At 39.6% G+C, this 27098-nt stretch overlaps 1 protein-coding gene across 3 annotated transcripts in view; it reads left to right on the forward strand.

Annotated features, from left to right (window-relative positions):
- GLRA2 (glycine receptor alpha 2) overlaps positions 1–27098 on the forward strand; it is a 155537-nt gene that overhangs the window by 37113 nt on the left and 91326 nt on the right. For all 3 annotated transcript variants that reach the window (XM_075263677.1, XM_075263676.1, XM_075263678.1), the window contains exons 4-6: positions 8755–8978; positions 16626–16708; positions 25600–25737. In XM_075263677.1, coding sequence (XP_075119778.1) covers positions 8755–8978; positions 16626–16708; positions 25600–25737 — 445 coding nt within the window. The remainder of the gene's footprint in view (positions 1–8754; positions 8979–16625; positions 16709–25599; positions 25738–27098) is intronic.

Consider the following 27098-nt stretch of genomic DNA (forward strand, 5'->3'; position numbering starts at 1 on the left):
GAGGTAGACGACTACGTTTTATTGATATTGCTTTATTGATAATAAATGTGACATACATACTTAAAAAACTTAAGCCTTATTCACACAAAAACAAAAAACGGCAGTGATGGCTATTTTTGTAATGACCGTCACATGGCCATTTTGACAGTACTTTGAATTCGATGTGTATAGTCACATGCCATGTTGAATTCGATGTGTATAGTCACGTGCCATGTTGAAATCGGTGTGTATAGTCACGTTCCATGTTGCATTCGATGTGTATAGTCATGTGCCATGTTGAATTCGATGTGTATAGTCACGTGCCACGTTGAAATCGGTGTGTATAGTCATGTGCCATGTTGAATTCGATGTGTATAGTCACGTGCCATGTTGAAATCGGTGTATAGTCACATGCAATGTTGAAATCGATGTGTATAGTCACGTGCCATGTTGAATTCGATGTGTATAGTCACGTGCCATGTTGAAATCAGTGTATAGTCACGTGCCATGTTGAATTTGATGTGTATAGTCACGTGCCATGTTGAAATCGGTGTGTATAGTCACGTTCCATGTTGAATTCGATGTGTATAGTCATGTGCCATGTTGAATTCGATGTGTATAGTCACGTGCCACGTTGAAATCGGTGTGTATAGTCATGTGCCATGTTGAATTCGATGTGTATAGTCACGTGCCATGTTTAAATCGGTGTATAGTCACATGCCATGTTGAAATCGATGTGTATAGTCACGTGCCATGTTGAATTCGATGTGTATAGTCACGTGCCATGTTGAATTCGATGTGTATAGTCACGTGCCATGTTGAAATCGGTGTATAGTCACGTGCCATGTTGAAATCGATGTGTATAGTCATGTGCCATGTTGAATTCGATGTGTATAGTCACGTGCCATGTTGAAATCGGTGTATAGTCACGTGCCATGTTGAAATCAGTGTATAGTCACGTGCCATGTTGAATTCGATGTGTATAGTCACGTGCCATGTTGAATTCGATGTGTATAGTCACGTGCCATGTTGAAATCGGTGTATAGTCACGTGCCACGTTGAAATCGATATGTATAGTCATGTGCCATGTTGAATTCGATGTGTATAGTCACGTGCCACGTTAAAATCGGTGTGTATAGTCATGTGCCATGTTGAATTCGATGTGTATAGTCACATGCCATGTTGAAATCGGTGTATAGTCATGTGCCATGTTGAAATCGATGTGTATAGTCACGTGCCATGTTGAATTCGATGTGTATAGTCACGTGCCATGTTGAATTCGATGTGTATAGTCAAGTGCCATGTTGAAATCGGTGTATAGTCACGTGCCATGTTGAAATCGATGTGTATAGTCACGTGCCATGTTGAATTCGATGTGTATAGTCACGTGCCATGTTGAATTCGATGTGTATAGTCATGTGCCATGTTGGATTCGATGTGTATAGTCACGTGCCATGTTGAATTCGATGTGTATAGTCACGTGCCATGTTGGATTCGATGTGTATAGTCACGTGCCATTTGAATTCGATGTGTATAGTCACGTGCCATTTGAATTCGATGTGTATAGTCACGTGCCATGTTGAATTCGATGTGTACAGTCACGTGCCATGTTGAATTCAATGTGTATAGTCACGTGCCATGTTGAACTCGATGTGTATAGTCATGTGCCATGTTGAATTTGATGTGTATAGTCACGTGCCATGTTGAATTCGATGTGTATAGTCAAGTTCCATGTGACATTCAATATATTTGGCCATGAGAATAGACATCAATTGAGGCATTTGCACAGACCCATTGAAAATCATGGGTTCTATAACGTCCCTGAGACGGCCATTACAAAAGCAGCCATCACACAGCCATTATTCACTTGCCTTTTTGACAACACTTTGAGTTCAATGTGTATATTCACATGGCTGTTGTTTCGATGAACCGTTTTCACAACTGACAAAAAACGGACATGCACTATCTTTGTCTGTGAAAACGGATATTGATATTGCTATGCGAATAGATCCAGGTGGCAAACTAGTATCATAGGACTCCATGAAGGATCTTCAGCACCTCAGTCCAGAAGGAAGATACCAAAGGGCGCAAGCCATACCAGGTGAATTAAATCCACAAATTCTGCCCCACATCCAAGGCAGCAGTCAGAGGAGGATCACCCCATCCTGTGCAAACAGAGCAGGATAATATAGCCTTGATAGATAATGTGGAATTGTATAAGTTTATTACTGACAGGTGATACCTGCATGTGAGATTCCAGGGCTTCTGTCCATTCCTCAGTAAACAGAGAGTTAAATAAAGTACGCCACCTGACCTCTACCAACCAATGCATTGAACCAATTTAACTGATATCAGGTGTGTGTATATAGTGGACACCAAGCTATGTGGGCCCTGAGAAAATTGGATACCGATCAAGGGTAGGTTGAGATGGGCAGGCATGGCGGAGGTTGTTGTGATACAATGGCATGGCAGAGGTTGAACATTAAATTAAATACCTCCCTCTGTGGCACAACAAAGTTCTCCTGTATGTCCTGTAGTGACAAAACATACCCATCTCTCTTAACCAGTGGGCTGACAGTAAGAACCTCCACTCAAAATGCAGTGTCCTGAGCTGCAGTCAGTTACGGCCAGAACCTCATTATTCCATAGTGGCATCTCTGCCACTACACCCAATAATTGAGCAATTGACTTGGCCTGTGACAACTGGTGCCATGGGTGGAAGTCAAGGGGCTCAAGGACAGACCAAAGGTATCACATAAGAAAATAAGCCAGGTTGTTCTCCACATTTGACATGGAAGAGGGGGACCCAAAAAAAGAGGAATCAAAGCAACCCAGTGAGACAGTATAGAAAAGGTCCGGTAACACTATACCAGCTTCATCTTTAGGTTGTTGAAGTGTTAAATACTTAATTTTGGGTCGTCCACTCCCCCATGATAAAAGGGAGACCAGAGAATCCAGTGATCAAACTAACCAATAAGGGACTTAAATACTTTATGAACTGTAAAACAGAAATCCAAAAACAACCTAATATAAACCACATTAAGGCTAAGCAAAATGCAGTTAAAAACTGCAGAAAAAATGCAGATGCCGCACAAAACTCAATCCTAAAAAACTTGTATTACAATATATCAGAATATTTCCACGTCCTTTTGCAGTTTTGTGGATAACATGCAGATCGGTGCGTATCTAACCACTCAGATCCCCACTGAATAGGAGGTCAGGGGACTCTTGTCCCCCATTTTGAATGGAGAGGTGGTCAGTCAGTGCATGCACCACTCTATTCATTTCAATGGAAGTATCGAAGATAGCTAAGTTCTGTATATTGGCTATCTTTGACATGCCAGTGTGCAAGCTGTTTGACCACCATTCTATTCAGAACAGGGGACAAAAGACCCCCATCCTAATGAGTAGGGGGTCTGACTACAACATTCAATTCAATGGAAATGCAGGAAATAGCTGAAGTACAGTGCTTGGCTATCTCCAGGACTTCCATTGAATTGTATGTAACAATGCGTGCACTGCCCAACCACCAATATATACTAATAATCCAATTTTTTTTTCCTACTAGTGTAATAGCCTTCTGGCACTAAATGGAAGATTCATATAACCTTGTAGTGTGATGATACTCACACAACAACAACCTGTAGAATGAGATATTAAGTATAAGAAGTTATACTTAATAATAATAATAATAATAATAATAATAATAATAATAATATCATATGTTCATGGAGTCCATGCTGACTTAAAGGGCTTGTCCAACCTATTGAAATGAATGACCTTCCTTAAGATAGATCATCAATTTTAGACTTGTGGGGGTCTGGCTCTTGCCACCCTAGTGTTTGAAAGGGTAACATGTTGGACTCCACCAATCATAAATTGATGACTCTGAAATGGGTTTGTCCAAAGGACAGGTTAGGAGATAAGTTGAAGTTAGTGGGAGTCTGACTACTGGGAAAGAGAGTGCCCAGTTCAGGAGTGCAAACACTCCATCCCTGTCTGTCCCGTAAAAGGTATTTCCCTTTCTATCCAGCGCCGCACCTCCCATGAGGCGACCTGAAGCTACCGCTTCAGGCAGCGCTATGCCAGGGCCCCGGGGAGGGCGGCATTTTTGCTGACCTAAGCCAGTCCAGGACAAGCCGTCACTGAGCTGTGGATTGGGGCCAGCGGCCGCCCCTCACGCTCAGGCAGAGAACAGGTCCTCTCCCTGGGGGGGCAGCTTTCTGACGTCTGCCTCAGGCAGCAGAAACCCAAGGTTCACCCCTGTTTCTATCTATACCATAGTAGGGTAAATAGTATTTATTCTGATCCACCTTGTATCCAGATGCATATGCCCCATGTGGATACATGTGTCCAATATGGCTATTTTAATTAGAGCTTTGGTATGCAGGACAGTCCTAGGAAGAGTCCTGGCTCTTGGCAGGTATAGTCATGTGACCTTTCTGTAGGTAGATCATAGAAGATGGCCCCTTGCTGTGATGGGGCAGCTGCTTTGCATTTTAGCTCACATATAATTTCGAGAATACAATGAACAAGCTCTTCTAGTGACCCGGGTAGATAAAATAAGGTAATTTATGCATCAGCAAATGGATACATATTGTATGTGCCATGAGCTGCCCTAATTGAATTCACAGCTATTAACTCCATTTCTAGCAAATTTTAATGTTTGGAAATACAGATTTTGCATCTCCAAACAACAAGTCATAACAAGGCAGCAATTCCATATGGACATTGCAATAAATTGGAACACACAGACAATGAGAAATCCTCGCTCTATATCGGAGTTCAATGAAGCCTGCACTTTCCAAGCTTAGGAACGGGAAAGGGATAGAGCGATTTGATTGAACTGTTTTGGCATTACTAGGATAACAGCATCTATTTTTCACTGATCTACATACCATATGGCATATGGAGGCCATTTAAAAACCCATAAACTCATTGCAACACCATTGTTCCCAAAACTGCAATGCATAATTTCTTCCTATGAAATTAATTCTGGTTATTTGTTGTGTATTGCTGGAGTGGAGGCTAATACAGTCTGTCGTGTTGTGGGATTTGCAAATGTTGTTTCCGTATTACCAGGATTTATGTGCACTATGAATACACGGTGATACTCTCCAGGTTTTTTTCTTAATAAAACTGTGAATAAAATAATTGTTCGGATTCCTTAAAGTCAATTTGAGCGTTTCTGTAATCTTAGCGGAATGTATTGCCGTCTGTAGCTGTAACTTAACACATTGAAATTGAAATTTGTTTATTATGTTCAGTGTTATGGTCCACTACACAAATGTGAAATTATAGCGTTCACATTGCTGCTTCTTATATCTATAATTATCGCATGAATATGCAGATTAACATAGAGGAATGAGTGAGCCTTCTAGTACGAAATATGACGTTGCCCCCAGCCCCTTAATATTCTGACATTGTATTATTCTCCGTTATCATTCTCATTCTATTATTAAGCCTACACTTGTTGATTACACGTTCACAAATGTGACAAGTATATACAATACCGCAGTCACATCAACCCTACTACCGCCAATAAGACGCTCTAAGAATGGAACTGTATCAAATAGGAAACAGTGAGGATGATTTATTAAGACTGGCGCTTTGTATACCCGTCTTCATCTCTCTATGCATAAAGAAGAGAAAACAGCACTTGAACCTGCTTAGCTTCTTTTATTATGCAATCTAGACACAAATGTGACGTTTCAGTCTAAATAAGACTTTTTAAACGGTATTCTATCATTAAAATACTTTTTTTTTTAATACTAACACGTAAGAATAACCTTAAGAAAGGCTATTCTTCTCCTACCTTTAGATGTCTTCTCCGTGCCGCCGTTCGTTAGATATTCCCAGTTTTCTTCGGTGTAAATGAGTTTTCTCGCAGCACTGGGGGCGGGACCCTGCACTCAAACAGCACTGGGGGTGTCCCCAATGCTGCTTGAAAAATCTTCAGCGCCTTGTCCTCTTCCGGTGCTGGTCTTCTAAATCCTAGGCACGCGCATTCGGCTCTGACATCGGGCTTTGGGCAGAACCAACTGTGCATATCTGTGGCCATTTTCTTGTGGCCACTTACACGAGCGTACTGCATGCATAGTACTCTTGTGTAAGCGGCTACAAGAAAATTGCCACAGACATGCGCAGTATGTTCAGGTAAGCAGCCACGAGAAAATGGCCGCAGACATGCACAGTCGGCTCTGCCCGAAGCTCGATGACAGAGCCAACTGCGCGTGCCTAGGATTTAGAAGACCAGCACTAGAACAGGACGCAGAGGAGAGGCACTCCAGAAGAAGATGAGGCAGTGCTGGAGATTTTTCAAGCAGCACTGGAGATGCCCCCAGTGCTGTTTGAGTGCAGCGGTCTGCCCCCAGTGCTGTGAGAAAAATCATTTGCATACCGAACAAAACCGGTAATATCTAACGAATGGCGGTGCGAAGAAGACTTCTAAAGGTAGGAGAAGAATAGCCTTTCTTAAGACTATTCTTACGTGTTAGTATGAAAAAAAAAAGGATTTGAATGATAGAATCCCTTTAAACCCTTTCTTTCTTTACTGGGAAGGAGTATGCAAGTGAAGAGGCAGTGAGTGATGGAGATCTTGATAGCTTGAATAATAAAGGAACCTAAGTAAAAGCGCAGTTTCAAGTGCCGAATTCCCTTCTTTACACTCTGAAGTCTATGACAGACCCTTAATTGATTTGCCTATAACATTGGCATACTATGACAGTAAGTGCCCATCTGCTCAATGACATAGCTAGGTTATGACATTCTCATTATCATCTGACATATGTTAATGTGCAGAGGTTTATGTTCTAATTGACTAAATGTATATTAGTGGTCATTAAAATCATGACAATCTTCATTACAATAATACCCACTGTCCAATCGCCATATTACAGTGAAGCAAATTATGAAATTCTATAATTATATAAATATTCAATTATTATTATAATTATATTATATAAAATATAATTATTTTCATTAGCATTGCTATTACAGAATCTAATAAAACGAAAATCTCATATTATAATATTAGCGATCTGAGAGCTCAAGTTAAAAAAGAAGAGGAGCAGCAAATGTTCAGAATAACCAAAAAAATTCACCTTCTTAAAGAGAACCTGACACAAGGTCTGAAAAGCCCAATGACAGACATCATCTTATTGGAGCTGTCACCCTGAATATATTGTGTTTTGTTTATCCAAATCTGTTCAGCCATTCCAAAGATATAAGCCCTATTATTGTCTACTAGTCAAGTGGGCGGTAACACTGCATTACAACAGGACATAGCGACCCTGACTAAGAGAAACCACATTGTTCCCGCCCACTTGGCAAGTATCCCCTAATTTGCATCATATACAGTACATAATGACCAGATTTGATAAAAAACAACATCATTTTTTATATTCTGTCATGAAACAGCTATTCTGTATTGTAAGTGTGGCCACCCAGTGGTTGTGGAGATTTTACTCTAGTGCTGCAATAATGTAATGAATTTTACGTATAGAGAACGTGACATATCTGTATATCATGTCATTGGGCTTCAGGCTATCCTTACTTACTGAATGGGATGCCAGTTTCCTTTCCTTGTTTCTTTTTTATGGATAAATTAGATAATATATGTCTATAGCAGTAGAATAATAATAATCCCATAAACTAGACCTAAAATATCAAGGACATTGGCTTAAAGGGGTTGTCCCATCTCAGGGATCCTATCTATACTGGTAGCTTATGTAAATTGAAGACTGTTCCTAAATATATTGCTTTAGAATTATTGACCTTATTCCTCCCATTGTATACACAGTGTTGCTATAACCACGGAGCTATAGGACAATTGACGTCACTCAGTACCGGCAGGACATTCGTTCAGCTAATTGCACCTTGCTGATCGAGCCAAGTCTATTATCTCTCTATGTAAACACACAGATAACACTGAGTCCATTCTGTACAGGCAACTGCATATTATCTAATCTGTATAAGTGTTCTGTGTCCCGTTCAGCCAGGGGAAGGAGGGGGGAGAGAAATACAGTAAGTGAGAAGCAGAAGCTGCAGGCAGACTGCTGAGACACTGAGATGAGAAAACCCCTTTAAGCCCCATAATATGATGGAGTGTCCACTCATTCTTTTACAGTCATATTCCAATTGTTTTATCACCTACTGTTCACGGTGCACACCACCTCCAAACAAAATGACAGCAGATATATTTCCACAATGAAAAATATAAATTAATATAATACATATAATATAAAAAATATACTAGTAACAAAGGACATACAGTATGTTCTGGTATTTCCAATGTACAAAAATTCACTTTTATCAATACTATAACCAGTGACTAATGCAGTAGAGGGATTCCCATGTCAAAGATTAAAACAGGGGACCACCGGGCACTACATTTGGAACATGTAGAATTGGTGCTTGTTTGCCCTGCGATCTTGCCCTTGCACAATTGTTTAGAAAATCTTTCTAAATGCAAATTACTGCTTGTAAAATGTTGGAAAATATTGTATTATACGCTATATCAATTTGTGCAAAAAAAATCTCATATGACATTTAAATGGCAAATTCACTAATTTGTTTTGTGGACCATGGTATTTTTTAATTCGGTATTCCTGGAAGAGTATCTGAGAGTTGGCATTTCACTTGTATTTTACTTCCAGAGGCACCTACATAGAACCTGTAAAACCGTGCAGGACCCTCTGGTGGGGAATACGCTAAGCTATGCATCGTAAACCCAGATTTACCAGAATATTAACTCTTAACTCACTGCTTTCATAGGACTACCGAGTGAATATTTTTTTGAGACAGCAATGGAACGACCCAAGACTATCTTATAGTGAATACCCCGATGACTCCTTGGATTTGGATCCTTCCATGTTAGATTCTATTTGGAAGCCGGATTTATTTTTTGCTAATGAGAAGGGGGCAAACTTCCATGACGTCACCACGGATAACAAACTGCTGAGGATTTTTAAAAATGGCAATGTATTATACAGTATAAGGTAAGGGACAATGCGTATCTGTGTGCTGGAAATACTCAGGTCACCTGACAGTATTGAATTCATATTGTAAGATTCCCATTTTGGCCAGAAAAAAACTGCAATAGTTTATTTCAGAGAAGTTTCTGCTTCTTTCAGTAATGTTTTGTATCTATCTTAAACTGGGTTCACATAAATGTACTGTACGAAATTCATCTGCTACAAACAAATGACGTGTCATATAAATAGAGCGAGCTCGGGTTATTCAGACTATGAGAACATTGAAAGCAATTGTCCTTAACCACATGGACTGAATTACTGCAGGCCTGGCATGTCTGCTTTCTTATCTGTCTGGTACTTATTTAACTATTATCTATCTATCTATCTATCTATCTATCTATCTATCTATCTTTCTTTCTTTCTTTCTTTCTTTCTCTTCTTTGTATCGTATATCTCTTTGTACATCTTTATTTTTCTTGCTTTCTTTCCTTCCTTCTAAATATTTTTTTTTCTCTCTTTCTTTCTTTCTTTCTTTCTTTCTTTCTTTCTTTCTTTCTTTCTTTCTTTCCTTCTTTCTTTCTATTTCGTCTTTGTATCTTATATCTCACTTTGTATATCTTTCTTTATTTTTCTTGCTTTCGTTCCTTCTTTCTCTTTATATTTTTCTCTATATATCTTTTTCTCTTTCCTTCTTTCTTTCATCTTGTTTTCCTTTTTTCTCTTTGCTCTTTCTTTCATTTTGTATTTCTTTATTTTCTTTGTCTTTATTTTTTCTTATTTCTCTGCCTTTTTTCCTCTTATATTCTTTGTTGTTTTCCTCTTTATTATTCTTTCTTTTCTTTCTTCATATTCTTTCTTTCACTTTTCTCTACCTCAATTCCTGTCCTTTTTCTCTTTCCTTATGTTCTTTTTTTATTCTTCATGCATCTGTCATTTTCTTTCTTTCTTTCTTTCTTTCTTTCTTTCTTTCTTTCTTTCTTTCTTTCTTTCTTTCTTTCTTCATATTCTTTCCTTGACTTTTCTTTACCTCCATTTCTGTCCTTTTTGTCTTTCCTTATATTTTTTCTTTTGTTCTCCATTTACATTTCATTTTCCCTCTTAATATTCCTCCTTGATCTATCTATCTATCTATCTATCTATCTATCTATCTATCTATCTATCTATCTATCTATCTATGTCATATCTATCTATGTCATATCTATCTATCTATCTATCTATGTCCTATCTATCTATCTATCTATCTATCTATCTAACTATGTCATATCTATCTATCTATCTATCTATCTATCTATCTATCTATGTCATATCTATCTATCTATCTATCTATCTATGTCATATCTATATATCTATCTATCTATGTCATATCTATCTATCTATCTATCTATCTATGTCATATCTATCTATCTATCTATCTATCTATCTATCTATCTTTCTATCTATGTCATATCTATATATCTATCTATCTATGTCATATCTATCTATCTATCTATCTATCTATCTATCTATCTATGTCATATCTATCTATCTATCTTTCTATCTATCTATGTCATATCTATCTATCTATCTATCTATGTCATATCTATCTATCTATCTATCTATCTATCTATCTATCTATCTATGTCATATCTATCTATCTATCTATCTATCTATCTATCTATCTATCTATGTCATATCTATCAATTATCCTTTTGTTACATTCTTTGTAACAGATTTTTGTATTTATTAAGCTCCAAGATGATTTATTGGAATGGACTTTAAGGGCTTGTTTTATTACAGCCTGGGATTCATTCTAATGATTGGAATCACAGCTAGATAGATAATGTGTAATTATCTATCTATCTATCTATCTATCTATCTATCTATCTATCTCATATGTATCAATTATCCTTTTGTTACATTCTTTTGATTGATATATTTATCTGTACAATCTATCTATTTATTCTCCTTTACTTGTATGCATTGACTGTTTTCTGAAGTCATTCCAACATTTGTTTTTCTGTCTAAGTAATACATTATAAGTCGCTGTTCCGTATCTAATGGCTGACAGCCCGTTGCTGCACTCCTTAATTCAGCTCTGAACACCGTTTTGCATAAGTTTCAAAATTTCTAACTTGGGAAGATGTCAAGTACATTACCCAGTTCATTTCACAATGGCACCAACTGCCTTCTATTTCTCAGCAAAATGGCATTTGGTGTCATTTGAGGAAGAGATACCATTCTATCCCATGTAATGGTTTGACAGGCTGCACACAAGTTCTCTCTTTGTAAGGAGATGTGTTGGGTGACGAGTGATTGAACAGCAGAGGAGAATATATTCTGATTTGGATCTTATTTTTAGTTAGACTAGAATTCCTGATTGTTTTATATATTCATACAGGGTTGTCATAGTCAGGAAGATACAAAATCATTTTGTAGCTAAAATATATGCCATAAATGTATATATAATGAAAGCCAGGATGTGCACATTCAGCCTTATTTCTCTTATATGACACTATAATAGAATGACGCTATCATATATTCATTTACTAATATTAGATCTATAATTATAACAAACCAACTGCTGAAATGACTTAATGATTCCGTTATAATGAAGCTTAAGGAGGATCTGTCACCTCTCCTGACATGTCTGTTTTACTAGATAATTGCTTTCTCCATAATTTAACAATTCTGAATCATAATTTCTTATAACTCTGTGTTGTGCTATTGCTCTGTTATTCCTACTAGAAAGGTGTGAATAAATTGGCAAGTGGGTGTTACCACTTGGCAGTCTGTCCCTACATACTAGAGTATGATGGAGTGTTGGTCAATCCTTACCAAACCTTGCTCGTTTTTTGTCTTGGGGATATTCACAAGGTTTGTTTGGTAGATTTGTTTCGGGCCAAACTTGAACTGAAACTTCAGACCCCCAGAATAAAATAAAGAGAGGCCTAGGGGAGGTGCATAAGTGTCAGGGGAAAGCATTTAAAACCTTCCTTTTATTTCCCATTCCTTTATAAGCCACTCCTGACTTTAACTCAAAAAATACAGCAAAATCTGCAACAAAAAATGTTGTTTCCACAATGTGAGGCCCCAGTCTTAAGAAGGACGTTCCACATTATCAAGTAGGTCAAAGGGTTTCAAGTAATATGGGGATCTCTCTGATGCTGAAAGGCATCAAATAGCGCAATGCCATGGACAAGGTAGATATTTCATGAAAACTTAAGTGTGATCATCTATACTATAAAGAGATTTGTGGCTGTTTCAGAGCACAGATGGGTTCATGCATATAAAGGCATAATAAGGAAGGTTTCTGCCAGACAAATTCATCAGATTCAGAGAGCAACTGCTAAAATACCATTACAAAGGAGCAAACAGGTATTTGAACCTGTTGGTTCCACTGGACTCCCACAAACCTCAAGGTGTAGCATCCTTCAGAGGCTTGCATTTGTGCATAAACCTACTGTATGGCCACCACTAAACAATGCTCACAAGCAGAAACCATTGCAGTGGGCTCAGACATACAGTGGGGAAAAAAAGTATTTAGTCAGCCGCCAATTGTGCAAGTTCTCCCACTTAAAAAGATGAGGTCGGCCTGTAATTGACATCATTGGTAGACCTCAACTATGAGAGACAAAATGAGAAAACAAATCCAGAAAATCACATTGTCTGATATGGAAAGAATTTATTTGCAAATTATGTTGGAAAATAAGTATTTGGTCAATAGCAAAAGTTCATCTCAATACTTTGTTATACTTCCTTTGTTGGCAATGACAATGGTCAAATGTTTTCTGTAAGTCTTCACAAGGTTGGCACCATGGTTGCTGGTACGTTGGCGCATTCCTCCATGCAGATCTCCTCTACAGCAGTGATGTTTTGGGGCTGTTGCTGAGCAACACAGACTTCCAACTCCCTCCAAAGGTTTTCTATAGGGTTGGTGATATCAAAGAAATTATGCAACTTTGTCTGTGAAGATGTTTATAAATTGTGTTTTGCATAATAATTTGGAACATCGGATTTTGTTTTGTTTTTAATTTGTGGGAAAATAATGTTATCATTGGAAGGTTTGCCCAATAAAATTTGATATATACTCTAATGGGTGAAGATTTAAACATTATACTGACTGTTTGCATTTAGGAAAATCAGATAAAAATTTGCAACAAAAAAACGCTGCATTTCCGCAACGCCTAAAGTCTAAAATAGTTCTCCCTATCCATTACAGTAATTTTTATGTAGGAGCTGGGCTAGAACATGTGATTCGGGTATGGTTTAAACTTTTTTTTATTTCACTTTATTTTTTTGGCTGTTTTAAATGTATTTTTTGCCTTTTTGTTTACTTTTGGACATGTCAACAGTAATTTTTTTATGTCTAGTTTACTTATAACTGGGGAGGAATTCAGCTTCCTAACCTGAACTACATCTGGGTCCTCTAGGGCCCAGTAGCTCTTAAAATTCCTGGCCCCCTATCAGTCATGTGACCACAAAGTCAGAGGAGAGCTGCATCATGATGACTCCCATAGCTGTGCACACATCTGCTTATTGAGCCCTATGTACACAGCAATCTGGAAGGCAAGGACGGTAATAAACCACCTCTGCTTTCTCTATAGACGCTCCATTTGTAGTGCACAATTATCTGCAGCTGCTTAACACTGCACGATCATACAGCAAAGACCCCCCCATGACTTGGAGCATAGATATAGGGGTGCAGCAGTAGCAGTCATTAATAGGCTCTGGAGCCTCAGGTCTAGTTACAATATAAGAATACGCCAGTAATATAGATAGTACATGATAAGAGGCGGCTCCAGTACAAATTTTGCATTTGATCCCAGGAGCTTCAGGTTATGTCTCTGCCCATCACTTAGCATTTTCCTGTAACTGGACAATGGTGATGGTCCCAGTAGAAGTCCACTCCGAGCCCCCATTCACCAATATAACAGGACTAAAAAAGTCACCAAATCCATGTTTGTTTGTAGGGACTAATTGCGGTTGTAAATGTTGGTATCTCAGTACCAGTAATGTTGTGTCACCAATTTACTGATTCATTAGTCAATCTTGTAAAAGAGCATGTCTCCCGTACGTGTGCCCCATATCATTTCGCACAGCTGTTCTCTTAATAAGGAAGCGTATGAGTGTGCATCATGTAAATGTATAAGTCTATAAATTATGTAGACTGCTCAGCATAAAGTCAGAAACACATAGGAAAATCTACATTAATCACTGAATCCTTAGAACAAGATCATTTACAAGATCGGGTTAGAATGAGTCATCCATTTTCTTAAGTCCCATACCATCCATTGATTTTTTATGTAATACAAGTAAATGCAAGGTCTAGTATTACATAAGCACATGAAGGCTATTCAGACTAACCCTTTCCATTGAGGCATGAGGTAGTAACCAAGACCAAGATGGAATAAAAATGACTAGAAATACAATTTCTATATATCCAAATTACAACTATGGAACCTACACCTTACCCCTGTAAGGTGGTGAAAGTGACCCCTTTCTATAGTTGTAGCCTTAAAGGGTTTCCATCACAAGTTGAAATATATGCTGTGTATTCAGTGTTTCAGCCCAAATTTTTTTCTAAAGAGAGTTCATGCAGTCTGCGCTTTCCCCTATCCATTCTTACTAATACTGATTTTGCCAGGAGTAACTGTAAAAAAGCAAACAAATAGCTGATAAAACCCCAAGTGACCATAATACAGGAGATCAAGTGACTCTGGACTGCAAAAACAGGGTTTGATGAAGCTAAAGAGATCCCTGACACAGAAAGAGAGAAATCTGTGCACAATAAAGAAAGCTGCTTACTGTCTATGACTAACATCCCATCACCAATAATACAAGTAGCTAGTCAGAAATAAATATACTCACTATGAGAATCTTCTGTGCAGTGCAGAAGCTGGGAAAGCTGTGTGGAATTCTCTGCTCTCCATTCACTGTGTGAAGAAAGCCCAGGCTCCACTGCACTCACTGTGAACACGTCTTGCTTTTTTAATGGTATCTATGAACAGCACTTTCCTTGTAACAGGGAGTGAACAGCACACTAGCTAGGATGTAGACACTCAGTCTCAACAACCTTAGAGATTTTCAGGCCAAAATACATCAACATTTTTTATTGAAGTGCATTACATTTTGGTCCAGAATCACCTGCTTTATTAAATGAAACTAAGTTTTCGAAAAAGTTAGTTATCATTTACAGGTGTGACTATTGAGAAGTCCCCATTTCTAGGTAGGCCTGTGCACTGTTATGTGCATGAGTTTATTCTATTTGCATTTCTATGTGTTGTAATAATAAAGGGAGTGTTCACCATTATGGTTACCCCACTTTTCTGGTATAAAAGACATCATAATCTCATCATGAATTAAGCGCTCCTTCCACTAGTGCAGGGAACAACAAGACACCAGTCCAGATGAATCTTCCCAAAGTGTTTGCTGTGCATTCTGGGGTTCGTCCGTGTAGATGTAAATGAATTATGGTTCACTGTGTGTTTTGTACGCTGTTGTCACTTTATTTTGGTATTGCCAAGTCAATGCGCTACTTCTGGTACTTTCTGAAAGAGAAGCAGTGCAAAGATTCTCCTCAAGTGGAGCTCTGTTTCACCTCTTGGCTGTGCCATGGGCGGTGTTTTTTTACATTTCCCAAAGTACAGTATACATACACTGTGACCTGACCCTTTACTGTCACACCATGGGGGCAAAAACTCCACATATACTAAGTTTCCCACGTCTTTCCAGTCACTATGTTCAGTGTCATTTCCCATCAGTGCAGAGTGAACATATCGAAACCTTGGTTTTTCCCAAAAGCCATCAGAAGTGGTTGTCTACAGTAGCAGGGTCCATGAGACCAGTCCTCACATGACAAGTTTGGTGTGTGTTTTTTCGGCCAGTTCATATATGGTGTACACCAGTTCATATATGGTGTACATTAACCCCTTCATTTACGCCAGATTTCCGTGTAAATGATGGGAAATATGGTGGGCCCATCCACTGCATGCCTGGCATACGAGGCATAATAAATCTGCCCCGGTGTTTTTATCCATTCTGTTTGTAGGACTCATGCTTTACTAAGCTTTGATATTACTAATATAACTGAAGATGACATTATGAGAAAGCTTACATCTGATATAATACTAAGTTATATAATAGAGTATATAAATGGAATTTGTTTCGAAGGGTTATTCCATTATAAACATTTCAAGCACACCCACTATGATGGAAGCTTCTATTTTTTTTTAATGTAGATTGTGAGCCCCACATAGAGCTCACAATGTACACTTTTTCCCAATCAGTATGTCTTTGGAATATGGGATGGAAATTCATGCAAACACAGGGAGAACATACAAACTCCTCATAGATGTTTTTTTTTGCCCTTGGCAGGATTTGAACACCAGGGCCCCAGCGCTACAAGGCTGCAGTGCTAACCACTGAGCCACCGAGTGGCCCCTTGCTGGAGGGTCCAAATAATCTCACTGATCCACTGTAAGACATCAGTGCTACTAAAGAAGTTATGTGAAATATTTTGCATTTTGGTCTAGGATCATATTGGCAGCCACCCTGTAACCTTTCCTAGAAAATGAATTTAAAAGATTGAATAATTCCTAAAAATATAGGAAAAAACAAACAGTAATGATAATGACAAAGAACATTTGGATTTTAATATAATTCTAATTTATATATTCCAATTATTTCCTTCAGGTTGACATTAACGCTGTCTTGTCCAATGGATCTGAAGAATTTTCCTATGGATGTACAAACATGTGCAATGCAGTTGGAAAGCTGTAAGTATTGTGTGGGGTATTCATGGGTTAAATTGAAGCATGGCTTTTACAATTAGACAAGGTCGATAAGGATTAGATGATACTAGATTAAAGCTAATGATGATACCAATGTGCCACCATCATACTCGCAGGAAGGGATAACAGCGCTTGGCTGGGGTCACACTGGACATATTTGCAGTGGGTTTTCTAATAAACTGGCCCCATCATGTGCAGGATGGAGTACTTATCTTTCCATTGAAGTCCATCTGTAATCTTTCTAATGCAGTAAATAGGGTTGAGCGGATATTGAAATTTCAGGATCGTTTTTAAAATCTGATTTTCGATCATTTTCCAGCCTATCACGATAGTGAAATTTGCTTAATCGCCGATTGGGATCCGATCGTTCCCGATCGCTCAATCCTAATCTTGAGATAACCTCCGACCTTGATCACGCCGGAAAAGATTGGGATCAGAATTCAGATCGCGACCGTGAAATTTACTTGATCACCGATCGGACTCCGATCTTTTCTGATCCCGATCGCTCAACCCTAGCAGTAAAGTGAAGTTACAATTGTTTAAAAGCATAAAATATCCTATATAAATTATCCTAAGTGTAGATGGGCGAATTATTTTCGTAACAAACCAGATTTGACTCAAGTTTTCAAATTTGTTCGGTTTGTGATGAAACCAAACAATTTGGGATTTGTCTCAAACAAACTAAAATGGCCGTCAAGACAAGCATTGCTGGAAATTGGTATACCCTGGGGTGTCTTTAGGTGGAGTCTCAGGGGAGATAACAAAAACATTTATACTCACCTTCCATTACTTATTTTAGACGTACTCATAGTGTTTAGTGCACTGTCTCTGACTCCTCCGTGACGTCTGGAGATCTCTTGTGATGTCAAACACCCAGGTCACCACTGAGACTGGTGATTGGACCTCAGTGGTGACATGGACACGTTGAGTGTTATGATGTCACATGGGAGGCAGAGACAGAGCACAGGATTACACAAAGGAGGCCCAAAAGAGATACTACTTAGATGCTATTTAGCATTTGGGACTAAGATCACATAAGCATAGGGTCTAGTAACATATGTTGGAAAATGAATTAAAAAGATTTCATAATTCCTAATAAACGAGAATAAATTATTATTATTATTATTTTTTTTTTTTAATTTGTCACCTCAACTGGGGCTCTAACTATTATACTCTGGGGTCTGAAGAGACCCCTCAGCATAACAATTTCACTTTCAGGTCTATCCGAACAAGTTCAAACTGAAACGAACTGGAGGCTCGCTTTGCCCAAACCTGGGACAAAACAGATCTTCAGAGGTTGCTCATCTCTGATCCTAAGTAGTCACATCTTCAGGCTAGTCACGCTCTACCCTTGCTAATAACATTTCATGGGCATGATTGGCATCTTCTTTGTGATGTCAGGGAGTGAAGGACTGTGAGGGAGATGTCAGTCATGTCCAGAAGGTGCGATTAGCAATGGGACACTCAATTTATGTGTGTGGACCCAGAAGCCCACGACTGAAATCTCACAAGTGTGTACACGATCACTGTGTGAACTGACCAACCTCAAAACCATATGAAATTCAATATAGAAGAAGTAGAATGGCATTCCAAGAAGTTATCTGCCTATGGTTTGCTTTTATTATAGGAAGTCATATCACGCGGGATACTGGAATATTAGGTATATCCAGTGCTTAAATTGGAAAACATTCTTAGGGGGAACTCTGGAATAATGGCCTCCGCCCCCCGGCAAAACCATGCCCAATAGTGGGTTGATGCATACAGTGACATCACAATAGATGGATAATGGACATAGAGATATTACAGTGAGATAATGTACACTATGATGTCACAATACTGGAATAATACAGGGATAATCTGCACAATGGAGTTAAAGCACAGGGTTAATGTACATTGATGTCACAGTACACCATATAATATGATATTATAGTACAGACATAAAGCATACACAATGATCACCAGGCACACTGACATCACAGCCCAGGAAAGATAAACATAGTGATGTCACCGGGTATAATGAGCAGATGATGTCACAGTGCTTGTACATAGAATATTGTCAGCAATATGTGAACAAGTATTTGGTAGTTTGAACAAGTATGTGAATCCATTCAGATAATCACTGTTGTCATGGCAACCAGGCAGAGACTGTAATGAACAAATTAAGAAATTCTAGATAAATCATTAACTTTTAAGCAATAGTGCCAGAGCCACAAACCTAATCTCCTTCCTCCAGTAAAATCATTACTAGACGGCCTATTGTATATAACATTTCATCAAATCGGATATAATCCTGCCAAAAACCCAAATGTCACCCTTAATGTATGCATATAAAAAGCCGCCATTTCCATCACTGATTTCTCTTTGCTGCCCTTGTTACGATGCAGTAAATGAAGTACAATGAATAGATTTTATGGAACATCTTTTATACTTTAAAAATTTACAAAAATTTGGACTGTATATATTGCTTTTGAGAACGACATATTGCGACGTTACATGTAATGATTGTCTGTGTCTATACCTGCTGGGTTTTTGGTTGCAGATTACAATTCACATGTGAATTTACTACCATAGACTTCAATGTAAGTCGCACGACTGCAACTCGCATCTGACATGTCTGAAATTTGTCTGTATCAGGGTGCTAAAAAAGTGCAAGTTGCAGACAAGTAGGACAAATGATTTTGATTGTGAGACTTGCACGGCACCATGTAGCCTAAGCCACCGTGTTCCCTGTTATTCCTTCTGGAAACATATGAATAAATGTGCAAATGGTTACTACTAGAGATGAGCGAACAGTGAAATATTTTATTTTTGATATTCATTTCAAATAGCCCCTCAATATTCGATTATTCGAACGAATATCAAATCCCATTATAGTCTATGGGGAAAAAAGCTTTGTTTCAGGGGAAACTACTATTTGACTCAGGAGGGTCACCAAGTCCACTATGACACCTCAGGAAATAATAACAACACTTCTGAAATGCAACTGGGACAGTAGGAGAAGCATGTCTGGGGGCATCTAACAAGCCAAAGTCACTGTATTACGCCACTAATAATGCGGGAGCTGACTTTTTCCCATAGGAATGCATTGACCAGCGTTGATTGACCGAATGCCATACAGTGTACAGCATTCGGCCAATCAACGCTGGTTGTGCCGGAGGAGGCGGCGTCTAAGATCGATCCACAGCAGTCTCCATTGTGGTCTGATCTCAGATGTAGCAGCGCTCAGCGCACAGCCAGCTCTGCTACATCACAGATGTAGCAGCACTCAGTGCACAGCCAGCTCTGTGTTCAGTGCACAGCCAGCTCTGCTACATCTCAGATGTAGCAGAGTTCAGCGCACAGTTCTTCTACATCTCAGATGTAGCAGCGCTCAGTGCACAGCCAGCTCTGTGTTCAGCGCACAGCCAACACTGCTAAATCTCAGATGTAGCAGCGCTCAGCGCACAGCCAGCTCTGTGTTCCGTGCACAGCCAGCTCTGCTACATCTCAGATGTAGCAGTTCTGTAGCAGTGCACAGCCAGCTCTGTGTTCAGCGTACAGCCAGTTCTGCTACATTTCAGATGTAGCAGTGTTGAGTGGCTGTGCATTGAGTGCTGCTACATCTGAGATGTAGCAGAGCTGTGTGCTAAACTTTGCTACATCTGAGATCAGACCACAATGGAGACTGCTGTGGACCGATCTGAGACTCCGCCCCCTCACAGACGAGCCTCCGGCAGAACCAGCATTGATTGGCCAATGCTGTATACTGTATGGCATTCGGCCAATCAACGCTGGTCAATGCATTCCTATGAGAAAAAGGCAGCTCCCGCATAATGCAAGCTGCCAGGGATCCCGAGTAGCATATAATGGGCTGCCACAAGGTGTACTTGCAGGTGAAGTTTGAAAGTGATGAGACTTTGCCAGCCTGAGCTAAATGCGAGAGTAAGTTATTGCAAAAACATCGTGGCAACGCACCATATGCTAGTCAGGATCGCTGGCAGCTTGCGGTATGTGGGAGCTGACTTTTTCCCATAGGAATGCATTGACCGTACTCTTGCATGTATCTAGGGCTGGCAAGGAAGGTATATAGAGCCCCAAAGAGCTGTTTGAGTAAGATTCCTACTTAAATAAACCTAATCCCTAGCTAACCCTGCCTGTACATCTATCCCTGTCTCACAGTCACATATAAACCGAAACTGAAATCCACCATTCGTATAAATTGGAGGTCACCTGATTTAGCCAGCCAATTACTTTTTCCGATGTTTTTTTTTATGCCTACCTTTTCCTACTTCCTATCCCACCTACCCTGCACAGTTATTGGTGCAAAAAAAGCACCAGGGAAGGTGGGAGGGGATACGAATTTTTAGTGCGTTTGCCGCGTGGTACTCGATTGGAATCGAATACCTCGAACGGCCTGATATTCAATCGAATACCAATTCGATCGAATGCCGCTCGCTCATCTCTAGTTACTACCATTGCTCTTGCTAAAGTGAGTGTTGCTATATTCTCTGGCACTGATCATTTAGTCTGCAAATGTCAGTAAATATAGGCCATATTGACAAGGTTAATTATAATGTTCAGTTTTCATCTTCCCGGAGTAATACCTGAGGACCATAATGTCAAATAAAAAAAAAAAATGTTCTAGCATTTTAAGTAGTAAGAAATGCAAGTATTTTATAAAACAGATATGTCAGGAGAGCTGACAGGTCCCCTTTCAGGTAAGGCATGGGTAGAAACCTAGAAGTATCAGCCATTTGGAAGGATCAGACTAGTCCACAATCTGGAAGTACTGTATGCAGGATAATGTGCAGTATACTGAATCATGGCTGTGGCTTTTGTTAAAGGAATGGGTGTAGGAAATTTGTCTAAAACTGCATCTATGGAAACCAAGATGATAATGAAATTATGACTATGACTTCGTATTACTAATAGATTTTTACATGTAATTTTTAATATTGCATATTGAAGTTAAAGGAGTTGTCCAGGGTTAAGGCCTATCCTGAGATGAGTGACAGCAGACGGCACTAGAGATGATTGAACACTATTCAAAACAGCCGTTTCGAATAGCATGCTCCCATAGCAATGAATAGACGTAGCTGGCACGCGGGGGGGGGTTAAGCGACCATCCGCCGGCAAAGTCTTCGTGCCGGCTGCTTCCATTCATTTCTATGGGAGCGTGATATTCGGAATGACTGTTCCGAATAGTGTTCGCTCATCTCTAACAGCCACTATACAGATGGGTCAGCGTTTTCTGCTTAATATTAGTATTAACACCAATTTAAGTATTTATGACGTATTTTAAGTATAGGCCATAAAACCTTGATCCCGGACAACCTCCATAAGAAAATTTGCAGCAGATTTTTTACTTATATAGCATGCTGTAGTTTTAATCGACTGAATGAACTGGATTTCAAAAAATCCCCTTCGTTTACATGTAACATTTAGACACTGAATGTTTCCCCTGCACAACAAAATAGTTGAAAAAAATATTAAATTAACTCAGGAAATCAAATCCCCCTTGGGGCCGCTGGAGCCTGTCAGTAATCTATAGACTATGATTTATTGGTTACCCACAGTCTATAGATTCATGACCGTGTGTAGGGGAAGGCTTGGAATGCGGTCACTCCTGCCTGCATTTGGAATATGGAGAGGATATATTAGGAAAATTTGCATAATTTAGTTTCTTCATAAACTGGCCAGTGTACTTCTAAAATGGAGGCAGGGTTTGAGGTATAAAGGGTCAAAGCCAAGTGCCATTGCGCAATAAGAAAACTTGAGGCCTTTGTAGAAAGGCATATTGCACGTGGTAGAGCAAGACTACCATGGGCCCTGGACTGTATGGAGATTGCAGCCCTAACCATGCTAAAGTTTTCAGTGCTTGTCAGTTCCAGGTGTTAGGTTGGGTTTTACATTGTGCATGCAGTGTGTACAACCAGGGCCACATCTGTCATGAGGTGAGACTAGCAAGTCTCCTCAGGCAGCAGATCACAGGTCCCAAAGGAGGGGTAGCACTGGTGCCTCCACTTTACCAATATGCCATTAGCAGAAGAAGCAAGTAGGTCAGGTGCAGACAGTGATTATCAAACTGTACTACCGTCTGTCCCCAAGTCATGACCTGCACATCTCCACCAGAACCACCCACCATCCCCATACTGCTAGAGGTGCCTTTAGATGCCCCTACCCATGCTCTAAACTGTATAATTACAGTCCTATGAAAAAGTTTGGGCACCCCTATTAATCTTAATCATTTTTAGTTCTAAATATTTTGGTGTTTGCAGCAGCCATTTCAGTTTGATATATCTAATAACTGATGGACACAGTAATATTTCAGGATTGAAATGAGGTTTATTGTACTAACAGAAAATGTGCAATATGCATTAAACCAAAATTTGACCGGTGCAAAAGTATGGGCACCTCAACAGAAAAGTGACATTAATATTTAGTAGATCCTCCTTTTGCAAAGATAACAGCCTCTAGTCGCTTCCTGTAGCTTTTAATCAGTTCCTGGATCCTGGATAAAGGTATTTTGGACAAACAATTCAAGTTCAGTTAAGTTAGATGGTCGCCGAGCATGGACAGCCCGCTTCAAATCATCCCACAGATGTTCAATGATATTCAGGTCTGGGGACTGGGATGGCCATTCCAGAACATTGTAATTGTTCCTCTGCATGAATGCCTGAGTTGATTTGGAGCAGTGTTTTGGATCATTGTCTTGCTGAAATATCCCTCCCCGGCGTAACTTCAACTTCGTCACTGATTCTTGAACATTATTCTCAAGAATCTGCTGATACTGAGTGGAATCCATGCGACCCTCAACGTCACCAAGATTCCCGGTGCCGGCATTGGCCACACAGCCCCAAAGCATGATGGAACCTCCACCAAATTCTACAGTGGGTAGCATGTGTTTTTCTTGGAATGCTGTTTCTTTTTGGACGCCATGCATAACGCCTTTTTTTATAACCAAACAACTCAATCTTTGTTTCCAAAATGAAGTTGGCTTCTCCAAATGTGCTTTTGCATACCTCAGGCAACTCTATTTGTGGCGTACGTGCAGAAACAGCTTCTTTCTCATCACTCTCCCATACAGCTTCTCCTTGTGCAAAGTGCGCTGTATTGCTGACTGATGCACAGTGACACCATCTGCAGCAAGATGATGCTGCAGCTCTTTGGAGGTGGTCTGTGGATTGTCCTTGACTGTTCTCACCATTCTTCTTCTCTGCCTTTCTGATATTTTTCTTGGCCTGCCACTTCTGGGCTTAACAAGAACTGTCCCTGTGGTCTTCCATTTCCTTACTATGTTCCTCACAGTGGAAACTGACAGGTTAAATCTCTGAGACAACGTTTTGTATCCTTCCCCTGAACAACTATGTTGAACAATCTTTGTTTTCAGATCATTTGAGAGCGGGCTGTCCATGTTCGGCGACCATCTAACTTAACTGAACTTGAATTGTTTTGTAGAAAGAAATGGTCCAAAATACCTTTATCCAGGATCCAGGAACTGATTAAAAGCTACAGGAAGCAACTAGAGGCTGTTATCTTTGCAAAAGGAGGATGTACTAAATATTAATGTCACTTTTCTGTTGAGGTGCCCATATTTTTGCACCGGTCAAATTTTGGTTTAATGCATATTGCGCATTTTCTGTTAGTACAATAAACCTCATTTCAATCCTGAAATATTACTGTGTCCATCAGTTATTAGATATATCAAACTGAAATGGCTGTTGCAAACACCAAAATATTTAGAACTAAAAATGATTAAGATTAATAGGGGTGCCCAAACTTTTTCATAGGACTGTATATTGTACCTTCAGATCACTATTGCAAGGATTGGGAGCTGCTCTAGAACACAGCTTAGATGCATCTTCTATTCTCCTCCCGGCTCCCAGCAGTTCCATGGAGTCGGAGCCAAGACCCAGGAACAGACTAGAAGTGGCTCATGGCCTGTGTGCCAGAGCAGCTCCCATCCCCCACATAACTGCTCTAGACATGTACAATATAAGTATACAGTTCAATGGTGGAGCGTATTGAGTCTAAGATATAGGATACTAGGACTATCCATATGACTCTTCAGTAATAAACATACAGCTCACACTACTTTATAACTTAATTTTCTATTGAAGGGAGTATTCCAATAATCACAAATTATCATGTATTGACCTGACACCTACTAGATTAGTGCAGGATGTCCCATGCGACCTGATCCACCCCGCCGCAAAATTGTGGCCTGGAGTTGAATGCAGCCATGGATGCCCCATTTAATCTCTTTGAGTCTGAGAGCGATGCGGGAGGCGAGTATAGCACTCATCTAACTTCTTTAGTCCCATACGGTGCACTCCATTTGACTCCATTTGGACCCCCACCAATATAAGAGCTACCATCTGTTTGGTGGATTAGTGCCGTTGACTACACGTTTCGACACAACTATAGACATAGAAACATATACTCTGCAGAAATATGCACCTGTCTAGACGTACATGGTGTGAATAGATCCTTACCAGTTCTAAATTCTTTTTCTCTTCATTATTGGTTTAGTCCTCAAAATTGTAATGTGTGCAAATCCTGTAAAAATGATCCAGCTCTCATTTAGAGAAAAGGTTCATTAGTAATAAACCTCGGATCCAGCCGTGTATGTATTTCCAACAAAAGGCAACAGGAAAAAAAAATAATGAAGGTTTTTATTTAGTCTTTTTTTACACTCAGCATTTCATGAGCATCATTATATGGTGTAAGATATTCTGAGTTTGTTCCAAATGAAGTGGAATAATTAGAATTGTGTTTGGCGTGTCAGACGCTTTCCCCCTGCCGCAAATGAGGTTGAAATGTCTGATTTTCTTTGCTATGAGACGCTGATGTGCCTTCAATTTCCAATCTAATCATCTGTGCTTTGCTTACCCTAGTTGGATACACAATGAATGACCTTATATTTGAGTGGCTGAGTAATAGCCCAGTGCAAGTCGCTGATGGTTTAACATTGCCGCAGTTCATACTGAAAGAGGAAAATGAGCTTGGATACTGCACAAAGCACTACAACACAGGTAAGGGGATTTCTGCTCTCTTTTACTGTATATACCTACACGTGTCCACCATGAACTTAGATTTCTTATGAAACCAATTCAATATAATATCACAGTATGCTAGTATAACTCTAGCCATTGGGTGGCTACACATACAGTGGTGTGCAAAAGTTTCAGGCAGAGGTGGGAGAAAAATGCTGCAAGTAAAAATATTTTCAAAAATACAAGTGGTAGTGGTATATTTTTATCAATTAAAAAATGAAGGGAATGAACAAATAGGAATCTACTACTACTACTACTGCTAGCACTGGTTTCAGGCCTGTATGGTAATGTCCCAGATGTCCCGTGGTCTGGGACATTACCATACAGGCCCGCAGCCTGCTAGGATTAACATTGGATCCCGTAGAGGTGATTAACACCGTTTATTATGTTCCTTCACCTCCCCTGGGGCTCTGATTATTATACTGAAAAGACTCCCAAGTAAAATAATAGTGGTAGTGGGTTCGTGGCCTGGGCCTGCTCACAGCCGCCTCCCGCATCCTATAGCAGAAGGGGAAGCGGGGGCGGCCATGAGCAGGCCTGGGGAGGTAGGTAAATAGGCTGCTACCTGCTGAGGATACTCCATCCGGTAGCGACCTATTTAAAAAAATAATAATAATGTTACTTACCTACCTTGCCACTGCTGCTCCTGCTGCCACCGCCTCCTCTATTCACCCAGCAATAAGACGTCTACAGTCCTATGAAAAAGTTTGGGCACCCCTATTAATCTTAATCATTTTTAGTTCTAAATATTTTGGTGTTTATAACAGCCATTTCAGTTTGATATATCTAATAACTGATGGACACAGTAATATTTCAGGATTGAAATGAGGTTTATTGTACTAACAGAAAATGTGCAATATGCATTAAACCAAAATTTGACCGGTGCAAAAGTATGGGCACCTCAACAGAAAAGTGACATTAATATTTAGTAGATCCTCCTTTTGCAAAGATAACAGCCTCTAGTCGCTTCCTGTAGCTTTTAATCAGTTCCTGGATCCTGGATAAAGGTATTTTGGACAAACAATTCAAGTTCAGTTAAGTTAGATGGTCGCCGAGCATGGACAGCCCGCTTCAAATCATCCCACAGATGTTCAATGATATTCAGGTCTGGGGACTGGGATGGCCATTCCAGAACATTGTAATTGTTCCTCTGCATGAATGCCTGAGGATTTGGAGCGGTGTTTTGGATCATTGTCTTGCTGAAATATCCATCCCCGGCGTAACTTCAACTTCGTCACTGATTCTTGAACATTATTCTCAAGAATCTGCTGATACTGAGTGGAATCCATGCTACCTTCAACTTTAACAAGATTCCCGATGCCGGCATTGGCCACACAGCC

The sequence above is a fragment of the Leptodactylus fuscus genome, chromosome 2 (genome assembly GCF_031893055.1).
Source record: "Leptodactylus fuscus isolate aLepFus1 chromosome 2, aLepFus1.hap2, whole genome shotgun sequence".
NCBI classification, from domain to species: domain Eukaryota; kingdom Metazoa; phylum Chordata; class Amphibia; order Anura; family Leptodactylidae; genus Leptodactylus; species Leptodactylus fuscus.